This window comes from Nerophis ophidion, linkage group LG14, assembly GCF_033978795.1.
Source record: "Nerophis ophidion isolate RoL-2023_Sa linkage group LG14, RoL_Noph_v1.0, whole genome shotgun sequence".
Classification (NCBI taxonomy): Eukaryota; Metazoa; Chordata; class Actinopteri; order Syngnathiformes; family Syngnathidae; genus Nerophis; species Nerophis ophidion.
Genome location: NC_084624.1, coordinates 6,748,244 through 6,762,367, shown reverse-complemented (window position 1 = coordinate 6,762,367; position 14,124 = coordinate 6,748,244). Strand labels below are relative to the sequence as shown.

The 14,124-nt window shown below is 40.9% G+C and overlaps 1 protein-coding gene across 12 annotated transcripts in view; it reads right to left on the bottom strand.

Moving 5' to 3' along the window:
• Positions 1 to 14,124, bottom strand: part of LOC133568033 (receptor-type tyrosine-protein phosphatase S-like) — a 293,725-nt gene that overhangs the window by 62,228 nt on the left and 217,373 nt on the right. For all 12 annotated transcript variants that reach the window (XM_061919726.1, XM_061919727.1, XM_061919729.1 and 9 more), the window contains 4 exons: positions 11,718 to 11,812; positions 8,217 to 8,470; positions 6,199 to 6,286; positions 2,793 to 3,011 (listed from right to left, as the gene is read on the bottom strand). In XM_061919726.1, coding sequence (XP_061775710.1) covers positions 2,793 to 3,011; positions 6,199 to 6,286; positions 8,217 to 8,470; positions 11,718 to 11,812 — 656 coding nt within the window. The remainder of the gene's footprint in view (positions 1 to 2,792; positions 3,012 to 6,198; positions 6,287 to 8,216; positions 8,471 to 11,717; positions 11,813 to 14,124) is intronic.

Below are 14,124 nucleotides of genomic sequence, written 5' to 3'. Positions count from 1 at the left end.
GACCCACGGCCGGATAAGCGTTAGAAGACGCCTTGAGCCACTATTTTGAGAATTTAATGCATTGTGAAAGTAATGCAGTTGTTGTATTGAAGTGAAAATATCAAACTTCCTGTTGATTTTTGCTAAAGTATGTTAATTATTAAAATGTAGGTCTAACTGAGACCTACATAGTGGTTTTTGTTTTATGTCTGTCTGACATTCCTACCAGAAGTTACACGCAGTTTTGTCTGTGTTTTGTTCCTAGGAGCAGTTTGTCCGTGTTGTATTCCTAGGGGGCGCTAGAGCAAAATTTTGAGTTTTGAGGTTAGGTTTTTTTCATCAGATCGCAATTTTTGCCAGACCTGATGTGTGTGTCAAGTTTGGTGAGTTTAGAAGCATTTTAAGGGGGTCAAATAACAACTCAAAGAGGCAAAAATGACATTTTTTAGGAGACTTTGCACAGGGCGCGTAAAATCAAAACCTGAGAACTTATCAAAACTCTGTTCTATACTTTTAATCAGAAGGGTTCAATCTCTCTCCTGCGCGAGTTTGAAGTCAAAACGACAAACGCACTCAGAGGAGATAATATTTGAAGAAAGGTGACCGTTTTTTACAAAACTTTTGTTTTGAAGGGGGGATTGCAAACTTCCTGTTGATTTTTGTTGGGGGTTGTCAATCTATGAAATGTAGGTCTAAGCGAGACCTACATAGAGGTTTTTGTTTGATGTCTCTCCGACATTCTTACCGGAAGTTACAAGCAGTTTTGTCTGTGTTTTCTTCCTAGGAGCATTTTTTTCATTGTTTTATTCAAAAATAGCGCTAGGGTGCAATTTTGAGTTTTGAGGTTTGGTTTTTTCATTAGATCGCAATATTCGCCAGTCCTTATTTGTGCGCCAAGTTTGGTGACTTTTGAAGCATTTGAAAGGGGTCAACTTACAGCGCAAAGAGGCAAAAATTGCATTTTTTGCGAACATTTTATTTTGAAGGGGTTTTTTGCCAACTTCTTGTAGATTTTTGCTGAACAAAGAGAGTTTATGAAAATTGGGTCTAAGTCAGACCTACATAGGAGTTTTTGTTTCATGTCGCTATGACATTCCTAACAGAAGTTACATGCAGTTTTGTCTGTAATTTTTTCCTAGGGGGCGCTAGAACGCAATTTTCTTTTTGGGGGATTGGTTGCTTAATATGTTGGGAAGGTTTGCTATACCGACGTGTGTGTCAAATTTGGTGAGTTTTGAAGCATGTTAAGGGGGTCAAATTACAGCGCGTAGGTGCGGAATAATAATAAAACACAGCAGTTTCAATAGGGCCCTCGGCCCATGGCAAAGGACTCCTGTGGAGTCCTTTGCCATGGGCCTGGCGGACCCTAATTAGGGTCCGCCAGGCCCATTGCAACTGTAATTTGACCCCCTTAACATGCTTCAAAACTCACCAAATTTGACACACACATCGGTATGGCAAACCTTCCCAACTTATTAAGCAACCAAAACCCAAAATTGAAAATTGCGCGCTAGCGCTCCCTAGGAAGAAAAAAAAAAAACAGAATGCTTGTAACTTCCGCTCGCAATGTCGTAGAGACATGAAACAAAAACCTCCATGTAGGGCTGACTTGGACCTAGATTTCATAATTTTATTTTTTAGGGCAAAAATCTACAAAAATGTTGCAAAAACCCATTCAAAGCAAAATTTTTGCAAAAAATGCTATTTTTGCCTCTTTGAACTGTAATTTGACCCCCTTAAAATGCTTCAAAACTCACCAAACTTGGCACACACATCAGGACTGGCAAAAATTGTGATCTAATGAAAACACCAAACCACAAAACTCAAAAAACACAGAAAAAACTGCTGCTAGGAAGAAAACACAGACAAAACTGCTTGTAACTTCCGGTAAGAATGTCAGAGAGACCTGAAACGAAAACCTCTATGTAGGTCTCACTTAGACCTACATTTTAATAATCGACATCCTTCAGCAAAAATCAACAGGAAGTTAAAAAGTACCCCTTCAAAATAAAAGTTTTGTAAACACCTGTCACCTTTTTTCAAACGTTATCTTCTCTGAGCGCGATTGTCGTTTCGGCTTCAAACTCGCACAGGACAGAGTTTGAACCCTTCTGATTAAAAGTTATTGAAAGAGTTTTGATTACTGCTCCGGTTTGGATTTTACGCGCCTTTAAAAAACCCCTGCGCAAATTTTCCTAAAAAATGTCATTTTTGCCTCTTTGAGCTGTAATTTGACCCCCTTAAAATGCTTCAAAGTGCAAGTTAAAGCTCTGTTATGAAGACAGAAAGCCATTTATCAACAACATCCAGAATTGCCGATCCGTAATTTGACCCCCTTAACATGCTTCAAAACTCACCAAATTTTACACACACATCAGGACTGGCAAAAACTGCCATCTAATAAAAAAACAAACCCCAAAAATCTAAATTGTGCTTGGCGCCCCCTAGGAAAAAACCCAGACAAAACTGCATGTAACTTCTGTTAGAAATGTCGTAGAGACATGAAATAAAAACCTCTATGTAGGTCTGACTAAGACCAGGGCTTGAGTCGCGGGGGCGGCAGCCAAAGGCGGACCCGACCAACGCTGCTTGCAGCTTTAATTATGAAAATGGCCCCCGCCTGCTCTGATTTTTCAGTGTGCGGTTCTCTGTGGAAAAAGTTTGGACACCCTTGATTTATCTCCTTTCCAATTCGATTGCTCACAAAGAGCGGTCGCCAATCAAGCTTTATCGGCGCCGCTGATGGAAACACACGAAGGTTAGCGCCCGTGTTGGACCCGACGCCCGGTCACCGGGGGCGTCGTACGTCATACCCCGGTGGTGGAGTTGAGTTCCGCCAGGATGAAGAAGACGTATTCCTGCCCGGGCTCCAAGGCGCGGTTCTCAAAGCCGCCGTAGTCCAGCTGGTCCCCCAGGGAGAAGAAGGCCGGCAGGGTGGCGGGGGTGAAGCGGGCCGTGATGTAAGCGCGCCGCAGGTCCATCTGCTTCTGCTGCCGGGAGTCCCGCTGCTTTTGACTGATGTCTTTTAACAGCTGCCCCACGGGCCGGAAGGAGAAGAGCAGAGAAATCATGCATCAACACATTGATGAGCGATAACTCAAATGTCTGCAGATGCAGATAATTTCGTACCGGTACCAAAATGTACGAAAAAGTGTCAATTTAGGCTTTATTTTACCACAAAATCTTACAAAACAATAAACTTACGTTTATTATTGCACTTAAAGTCCAATTTTAAAAAGTTAAAATATAAATTAAAGGGCATTAAACACGCTTACAATTTAGTAAATAGTCTGCCATAGTCAAGTTTTACATTAGAACAGAATACACAACTTTGTTGACATTATATTGAGTTATCTACCATTTATGGCTGGTCTGTGCTTTAAGAGAAATACAAGTCTTAGCAAGTACTAAAAACAAAAGTGTGGATACATGCAGACAGGTAAGAGCAGGTAAAACACACTTTTAAATAAATAAATGATAAATGGGTTGTACTTGTATAGCGCTTTTCTACCTTCAAGGTACTCAAAGCGCTTTGACACTACTTCCACATTTACCCATTCACACACTGATGGAGGGAGCTGCCATGCAAGGCGCTAACCAGCACCCATCAGGAGCAAGGGTGAAGTGTCTTGCTCAGGGACACAAGGGACGTGACGAGGTTGGTTCTAGGTGGGGATTGAACCAGGGACCCCCAGGTTGGGCACGGCCACTCTACCGCAGCGCCACGCCGTATGTATCTACATGTATGTATCTACATGTATGTATCTACATGTGATGAATCGACATGTATCTACATGCTATGTATCTATATGTTACATATCTACATGTTACGTTTCTACATGGTTATGTATCTATATGCTACGTATCTACATGTGATGTATCTACATGTTACGTACCTACATGTTATGTATCTACATGTTACGTATCTATATGCTACGTATCTACATGTGATGTATCTACATGTTACATTTCTACATTTTATGTTTCTACATGTTATGTATCTACATGGTTATGTATCTACAAGCTACGTATCTACATGTGATGTATCTACATGTTACGTACCTACATGTTATGTATCTACATGTTACGTTTCTACATTTTACATTTCTACATGTTATGTATCTACAAGCTACGTATCTATATGTTACGTATCTACATGTGATATATCTACATGTTACATACCTACATGTTATGTGTCTACATGTTACATTTCTACATTTTACGTTTCTACGTGTTATGTATCCACATGGTTATGTATCTACAAGCTACGTATCTATATGCTACGTATCTATATGCTACGTATCTACATGTGATATATCCACATGTTATGCTTCTACATGTTACGCATCTAAATGTGACGTATCTACATGTTACGTATCTACATGATACATATCTTCATGTGATGTATCTACATGTTATATATCTACATGTGATGTATCTTCTTGTTATGTATCTACATGTTAGGCATCTACATGTGATGTATTGACATGCATACATGTTATGTATCTACATGTTACATATCTACATGTTACGTATCAACATGTTACGTATCGACATGTTACGTATCTACATGTTATGTTTCTAAATGTTACGTATCTACATGTGATGAATCTACACGTTATGTATCTACATGTTACGTATCTGCATGTTGTTTCTAAATGTTACGTATCTACATGTGATGTATCTACATGTTACGTATCTACATGTTATGTTTCTAAATGTTACGTATCTACATGTGATGTATCTACATGTATGTATCTACATGTTATATATCTACATGTGATGTATCTTCATGTTATATATCTACATGTGATGCATCGACATGTCACGTATCTACATGTTACGTATCTACATGTGATGTATCTACATGTGATGTATCTACATGTGATGTATCTACATGTTATGTATCTGCATGTGACGTATCCACATGTTATGTATCTACATGTGACATATCTACATGTTACGTATCTACATGTTGCGTATCTACATGATACGTATCTACATGTTATGTATCTACATGTTATGTTTCTACATGTTACGCATCTACATGTGATGTATCTACATGTCATGTATCTACATGTCATCTATCTACATGTGATGTATCTGCATGTGACGTATCCGCATGTTATGTATCTACATGTGACGTATCTACATGTTACGTATCTACATGTTACGTATCTACATGATACATATCTACATGTTATGTTTCTAAATGTTACGTATCTACATGTTGCGTATCTACATGATACATATCTACATGTTATGTTTCTAAATGTTACGTATCTACATGTGATGTATCTACATGTATGTATCTACATGTGATGTATGTACATGTTATGTATCTACATGCTATGTTTCTAAATGTTACATATCTACATGTGATGTATCTACATGTATGTATGTACATGTTATATATCTACATGTTATATATCTACATGTTATGTATGTACATGTTATGTATCTACATGTTATGTATCTACATGTTATGTATGTACATGTTATGTATCTACATGTTATGTATCTACATGTTGTGTATCTACATGTTGTGTATCTACATGTAATGTATGTACATGTTACGTATCTACATGTTACCTGGCTAAATGTTACGTATCTACATGTCATGTATCTACATGTTACGTATCTACATGTGATGTATCGACATGTGATGTACCTACATGTTATGTATCTACATGTGACGTATCTACATGTTACGTATCTACATGTTACGTGGCTACATGTTATGTATCTACATGTTACGTATCTACATGTGATGTATCGACATGTGATGTATCGACATGTGACTTATCTACATGTTACGTTTCTACATGTTGCGTATCTACATGATACATATCTACATGTGATGTATATACATTTGACGTATCTACATGTTGCGTATCTACATGATACATATCTACATGTTATATATCTACATGTTACGTTTCTACATGTTACGCATCTACATGTGATGTATCTACATGTATCTACATGTGATGTATCTACATGTCATGTATCTACATGTGATGTATCTACATGTCATGTATCTACATGTGCAGAAGAGAGGATCATCAACACGATGCACTTCTGTATGCTGTCGTCATTTTCATCGCCACACAGCAGAATGCAGATGAAAGAACGGTGCCGGTACTTTTCAAAGGCAATATAGTACCGAATTCAATCCATTAGTATCGCAGTACTTTTATGCGGTGTTGTGGTCCTCACCTCCTCTAAGTCCATTTCATCGGGACTCTTCAGGTGTCTGATGACCCCTCTGGCTCTCCTCAGTGGAACCACCACCACGTAAACATTCCTGAGGGAGCAGCAGAAAATAACTTCATAGCACCATCTCTACTCCCACTATGTCAAAGTCAAGGCCCCGGGGTCCGATGTGGCCCCTCACATCCTTTAATGGGGCCCACATGGAAATAATATGCCTCAATGAAGTACTTGTCTTACTAAATGTATTCTCTCCATTTTTGACAGAAACAAATACATATCTTTGACACTGTAATACTATCTAATAATGCAACAAATATAAAAGTATCATGCATTTTATACTTTCAAAATAAAAATAGTGATAATAAATAACCGCTTGAAAGCAAGTTATCCATTACACTTTACACTATAGACACGAGAATGAATTTACTCTGAAAAATACTGGCAAAAAAAAAGTACCGCTTATCCATGTACAGTACTGTGGTGACTGAGGTGCCAGATTTTTTTTTTTTACAGTAATTTTAAAGCATTTTTTTTGTAAATTATGGTGGAAAAAAGTATTTTGTCACCTCAAACAAAGAATATCTCTGGCTCTCACAGACCTGTAACTTCTTCTTTAAGAAGCACTTCTGTCCTCCGCTCATAACCTGTATTAATGAACGCGTTATCTGTATAAAAGACACCAAACAGTCAGACTCCAAACTCCACTATGGCCAAGACCAAAGAGCTGTCGAAGGACACCAGGAAAAGTGTGTGGTGTGGGGAAAAAAATCAACTGTGGGAGCAATTATCAGAAAATGGAAGCGATACAAGACCACTGATAATCTCCCTCAAAACCACATGGGGGGAACCTGGCGAATGACCTGCAGAGAGCTGGGACCCAAAGTAGCCAAGGTTACCATCAGTAACACACTACGCCAAAAGGGAATACAATCCTGCAGTGCCAGACGTGTCCCCCTGCCTTAAGCCAGTGCATGTCCAGGCCCGTCTGAAGTTTGCCAGAGAGCACATGGGAGAATGTCATGTGGTCAGATGAAACCAAAAGAGAACTTTTTGGTATAAACTCAACTGGTGGTGTTTGGAGGAGGAAGAATACAGAGTTGCATCCCAAGAACACCATACCTACTGTGAAGCATGGGGGTGGAGACATCATGCTTTGGGGCTGTTTTTCTGCTAAGGGGACAGGACGACTGATCCGTGTTAAGGAAAGAATGAATGGGGCCATGTATCGTGAGATTCGGAGCCAAAACCTCCTTCCATCAGTGAGCGCTTTGAATGCTTGACCAAATACTTATTTTCCACCATCATGTACAAATAAATTCTTTAAAATCCTCCACACGACAGCTCCGCTCCATACAGGCTAACCTCCTCCAACCTCCACGGACAAAGCTTCGAACAATAGGAGACCGGGCTTTCCGCTCCGCTGCTCCCAGTCTGTGGAACGCTCTCCCTGACCACCTGAGGGCACCTCAGACTGTGGATGCTTTTAAAAAAGGCTTAAAACCCCATCTTTTTGAAAAAAGCCTTTCTATAGACATGCATGCTGGTTGTAGCCTTTGGTCTGTTTCTAGTTTTATATTTTGTTTATTTTTATTATTACTATTTTTTTTACACTGTGGCACTTTGAGGTTGTTTGCTCAACGTGAAGTGCTTTTTACAAATAAAATCGATTATTATTATTATTATTATTATTATAAAAAACGGCCATGTCCATCACTGCTGCTCCCAGTCTGTGGAACGCACTCCCTGACCACCTGAGGGCACCACAGACTGTGGATGCTTTTAAAAAAGGCTTAAAAAACCATCTTTATGAAAAAAGCCTTTCTATAGACATGCATGCTACAAATAAAATGTATTATTATTATTATTATTATAAAACACGGCCATGTCCATCACTGCTGCTCTGAGGGACAACAAGGCACGGGTTTGTCTCTAAGACAGCTGACATTTTACTGGCCTATTGGTCTGCAGAGGACTAAGTGTGCATTTTTGCAGATGTATTTGCATGCCTTGTTCAATCTTACTTGACAGGGGTTCGAGACTCCAGCGAGGGCAGGATGATGGTGACCGTGGTCTCCGTGTCGCGGGTGTGGTCGATCTCCGGGCGGCGGATGGTGATCGGCGGGGAGGTTTTGGCCGTGATGCGGTGGCGGAGGCCGCCCATGTTGCCTTCGGGGGCTGTGATCTTGAAGTCGTAGCTGGTGTCCGGCTGCAGGTTGGGGATGACCGCCTTCTTCAGGCGGGCGTCCACCTCCATCTTCTGCCGGTTGTACTCCACCTTGGAGGAGGAACACACACACACACCATTGTTTTGGTGGTGTGTCACTCCAGGCTGTTCTTTGTGTGCAATCTTACATGATTGGAAGAAATTAAAACCTTTTTCTGCCCTACGGCAGTGTTTTTCAACCTTTTCTGTGAGCCAAGGCACATTTTTTGCGTTGAAAAACACCACCAGCAGAAATCATTAAAAATGATCGCATAATTCCACAGTATTCTGGACATCTGTGTTGCTGAATCTTTTGCAATTTGTTCAATGAATAATGGAGACGTCAAAGAAGAAAGCTGTAGGTGCGAAGCGGTGTATTGCGGCCGCCTTTAGCAACACAAACACAGCTATTGTTTACTTTCCCGAAATTGGCGTGTGTTGCAATGTTAATATTTCATCATTGATATGTAAACTATCAGACTGCGTGGTCGGTAGTAGTGGCTTTCAGTAAAAAGGCCGACTGAAAGCCACTACTACCGACCACGCAGTCTGATAGTTTATACATCAACAATGAAATATTAACATTGCAACACATGCCAATACGGCCTTTTTAGTTTACTAAATTGCAATTTTAAATTTCGCGCCGAAGTATCATGCTAAAACGTCGCGGTATGATGACGCGTGGGCGTTTTGTTCCAGCGCCGTTCCCAGCTATAAGTCGTCTGTTTTCATCGCATAATTCCGCAGTATTCTGGACAACTGTGTTGCTGAATCTTTTGCAATTTATTCAATGAATAATGGAGACGTCAAAGAAGAAAGCTGTAGGTGGGAAGCGGTGTATTGCGGCCGCCTTTAGCAACACAAACACATCCATTGTTTACATTCCTGAAAGATGACGATGAGGCTTTACTATGCAACAGAGCGGTCAAGCGAACACGGTTGGATTGGACCACACACACAAATTATATAATATTATGCAGCGATTATTTCGAAAGATCGTGTTTTGAAGAGGGTCCCTTGCAAAGGGCAGAGATGGGTATCGCCACCACTCGTCGACTGGTGCTGAAGAAAGGTGCGGGGCCGACCTTCAGGTTGTACAGGTACGACCACACAAACTCACTAAAACACTAGTAACACAATAAGCAGATATTGATTTTCCAGAATTATCCTAGTAAATGTGTCTAATAACATCTGAATCGCTCTCACTGCCCTCATCTTTTTTTAAATATTTTTTTCTAGTCCTTCACTCTCACTTTCCTCATCCACGAATCTTTCCTCCTCGCTCAAATTAATGGGGAAATCGTCCCTTTCTTGGTCCGAATCACTTTCGCTGCTGGTGGCCATGATTGTTATCAGTATAACTCTTGTCTCAAAGTAGGTGTACTGTCACCACTTGCAAATCTCCACTGGAATGGATTGCGCCATAGAGGTGTCAGTTTCTCAGATCTATTAGACGGCGGCTTGAAGGGCCTCATCAGGACCTGAAATCTACAAGCAGGGAGGGGGCAAACCTGACACCGCTCCAGGCACCTTTTTCTTTAAACTGTTTATGACCGAGTGCGGCAGCTGTTTATGACCCCCTCCCCTTAGGAGCAGCTGCAGTTATGTAATCAGACAATGCCCACATGAATGCAGAAGCGTGGAACTCTTTCCTCAGAGCGTGGGGCGACATTGTACAAGGGCGCAGGTCCACGGGCTCTCCTCATGAGCTCCCGTCAAAGCATGGTGGTGGTAGTATTATGCTCTGGGCCTGTTTTGCTGCCAATGGAACTGGTGCTTTAAATGGGGCAAAAAAAAAGGGTGTAAATCTCCACTGTGTGCGATGGAATGTGCCGCAGAGGTGTCGGTTTCTTAGATCTATTAGATAGCGACGGGAAGGGGCTTATCAGGACCTGAAATCTATGAGCAGGGAAGGGGCAAACCTGACACCGCTCCAGGCACCTTTTTCTTTAAACTGTTTATGACCGAGTGCGGCAGCTGTTTATGACCCCCTCCCCTTAGAAGCAGCTGCAGTTATGTAATCAGACAATACCCACATGAATGTGGAAGCGTGGAACTCTTTCCTCAGAGCGTAGGGCGACATTGTACAAGGGCGCAGGTCCACGGGCTCTCCTCATGAGCTCCCGTCAAAGCATGGTGGTGGTAGTATTATGCTCTGGGCCTGTTTTGCTGCCAATGGAACTGGTGCTTTAAATGGGGCAAAAAACAGGGTGTAAATCTCCACTGTGTGCGATGGAATGTGCCGCAGAGGTGTCGGTTTCTTAGATCTATTAGATAGCGACGGGAAGGGGCTTATCAGGACCTGAAATCTATGAGCAGGGAAGGGGGCAAACCTGACATCGCTCCAGGCACCTTTTTCTTTAAACTGTTTATGACCGAGTGCGGCAGCTGTTTATGACCCCCTCCCCTTAGAAGCAGCTGCAGTTATGTAATCAGACAATGCCCTCATGAATGTGGAAGCGTGGAACTCTTTCCTCAGAGCGTGGGGGGACATTGTACGAGGGCGCAGGTCCACATACTCTCCTTATGAAGTGAAGTGAATTATATTTATATAGCGCTTTTCTCTAGTGACTCAAAGCGCTTTACATAGTGAAGCCCAATATCTAAGTTACATTTGAACCAGTGTGGGTGGCACTGGGAGCAGGTGGGTAAAGTGTCTTGCCCAAGGACAAAACGGCAGTGACTAGGATGGCGGAAGCGGGAATCGAACCTGCAACCCTCAAGCTGCTGGCACGGCTGCTCTACCAACCGAGTTACCGTCAAACATGGTGGTGGTAGTATTATTCTCTGGGCCTGTTTTGCGGGGGATTTTTTTTTTTTTGGTCGTGAAAAAGGTACGTTTTTCGGGTCGGTGCACTAATCGTAAGTGTATCTCGTGTTTTTTTTAATGTTGATTTAATAAAAAAATAATAATACAAATAACATTTTTTTTTTAAAGATATAAAAAATTATAAAATATTCTTCTGCTGCCCGCTACCAATCGAGCCCGGTGGTTGGGGACGACTGCTTTAAGCTGTTTATGACCGAGGGCGGCAGGGGTTTATGACCCCCTTCCCTTTGATAAATTCAAAAAAAGGGGAGACGTGGAACATTGTACTAGCTCATGAGCTAAATTAAATCCTGTATCTGTTTGATTCCTTGCTTCTTGTCTTGTTTAACATATGGATTGGTGTTTGTAACTGCACAAAATTGTTGAGTTTCAATATTTTGCATTTAATAAATGACGAGTGTGGAAGTTCTCTACCTCCAACATTTCGTACGATTCTAAGTGATCTTTTTAAAGCAACCCAATGAAGGTGGACGTGATGGACGTACGTACAGTAAAGCGGTACGGGTTGCTGCTCTCCGGGAACTCCCAGGTGAGAAGAACGCTGGTCCTGGTGGCCAAGTTGACGGAAAAATTCCTCGGCACGTCTGAAAGAGAAGATCAAAAAAAAAAAGAAAAAGAGCAGTCAGGGGAGGGGTTCTTATTTAAAAAAGCAACAACGTGCCGGAATTCCCCCTCGCCGTGGACCTGGAAAGGAAAAAAGTGGGCGTCAGTCGGGTGAGGCGCGGCGGAGAGGAGGACGGACGGGTGAGGAGGAGAGTGGATGGCGACAGGAAGAGAGGAACGTGACATGCCACATCTTGTGGTTGCTACACCTTCCCAGTCTGCTTGGCAACACAGGCAGTGGAGTTGAACAGATTGGAAAAAGACTAAAGAAAAAGGACTGTTTTTTTTTGTTGTTGTTTTTTTTACTTCATTTCCACTTACCTTGTGGGTGAGGTGTGGTGTGTGGACTGTGATAAGCAGTGCTCTTCTAGCGGCCTCTTTCCACTGGTGAGGGGGAGGTGATGGAGGTAAGTGACTAGGGTTGTACGCTATACCGGTACTAGTGTAGTATCGCCGTACGAATGAATCAAAAACGGTACTATACTATGTTTGAAAAAGTACCGCTTCCCCATTTAAAAAAAAAAAATATATATATATATATATTTTTTAAAAGGCGTGACATTGCTGGTTTTACGAGCGGAGGAGCATGTTCGGCAGTGCGCGCACACAGAGTACTTACAAGCAGACACAGTGTGTAGACTGAAAAGGGAGAACGGACGCGTTTTTGGTGTAAAAAGTCAAGAAAAAGTTGAAGTTATAACACTGAAACACCTTCAGGAATATGTTCTTTAAGGCATGGCTAGCCATCTAGCGGCTAATGTCCATCCACAGTGTTTTAGCTACCTCTAAATCACTAATCCCGGCCCCCACGGCGACAAATACGAGTAGCATTATCACTGGAGGACGAGGAATAGCTAAACGTAGGAAGATACAATAGCTCACTGGCGTCACAATGTAAACACATGGCTGACTTCCACTGTAATGATACCGAGTACAAGAGCGCATCTAGTTGATATCGCATTAATATTTGTTATCACAAAGTCTTTTAAGTTCATTTTATGTTCATAAAGTCAGTAAATACGTCCCTGGACACATGAGGACTTGGAATATGACCAATGTATGATCCTGTAACTACTTGGTATTGTCGGATCGATGCTTAAATGTGTGGTATCATCCACAACTAATGTGTGGTATCAAAGAAGAGAAGAATAAGTGATTATTACATTTTAACAGAAGTGTAGATAGAAAACAGAAAACAGGGCGACACCTACCCTTTACATCAGAATTTTTTTAACATATTATTGGTTTAGTAGGTATGATCCTGCAACTACTTGGTATCATCGTATCAATACCTAAATGTGTGGTATCGTCCAAAACTAATGTAAAGTATCAAAGAAGAGAAGAATAAGTGATTATTACATTTTAACAGAAGTGTAGATAGAACATGTTCAAACAGAAAACAGGGCGACACCTACCCTTTACATCAGAATTTATTCGTCAGTATTGGTTTATGAGGTATTATATTTTGTTGTATGATCCTGTAACTACTTGGTAACGGATCCATACCTAAATGTGGGGTATCATCGAAAACTAAAGTAAATTATCAGAGAAGAGAAGAATAAGTGATTACATTTGAACAGAAGTGTAGATAGAACATGTTAAAACAGAAAACAGGGCGACACCTACTCTTTACATCAGAATTTTTTAACCATATTATTATTGGTTTAGTAGGTATTATATATTATCGTATGATCCTGCAACTACTTGGTATCATCGTATCGATACCTAAATGTGTGGTATCATCCACAACTAATGTGTGGTATCAAAGAAGAGAAGAGTGAGTGATTATTACATTTTAACAGAAGTGTAGATAGAACATGTTTAAACAGAAAACAGGGCGACACCTACCCTTTACATCAGAATTTTTTAACCATATTATTATTGGTTTAGTAGGTATGATCCTGCAACTACTTGGTATCATCATATCAATACCTAAATGTGTGGTATCGTCCAAAAACTAATGTAAAGTATCAGAGAAGAGAAGAATAAGTGATTATTACATTTTAACCGAAGTGCAAATAGAATATGTTGAAACAGAAAACAGGGCGACACCTACCCTTTACATCAGTATTTTTTCGTCAGTATTGGTTCATAAGGTACTATATTATATTGTATCATCCTGTAACTACTTAGTATTGGATCCATACCTAACTGTGTGGTATCATCCAAAACTAATGTGTGGTATCAAAGAAGAGAAGAATAAGTGATTATTACATTTTAACAGAAGTGTAGAAAGAACATGTTCAAACAGAAACCAGGCGACACCTACCCTTTACATCAGAATTTTTTAACT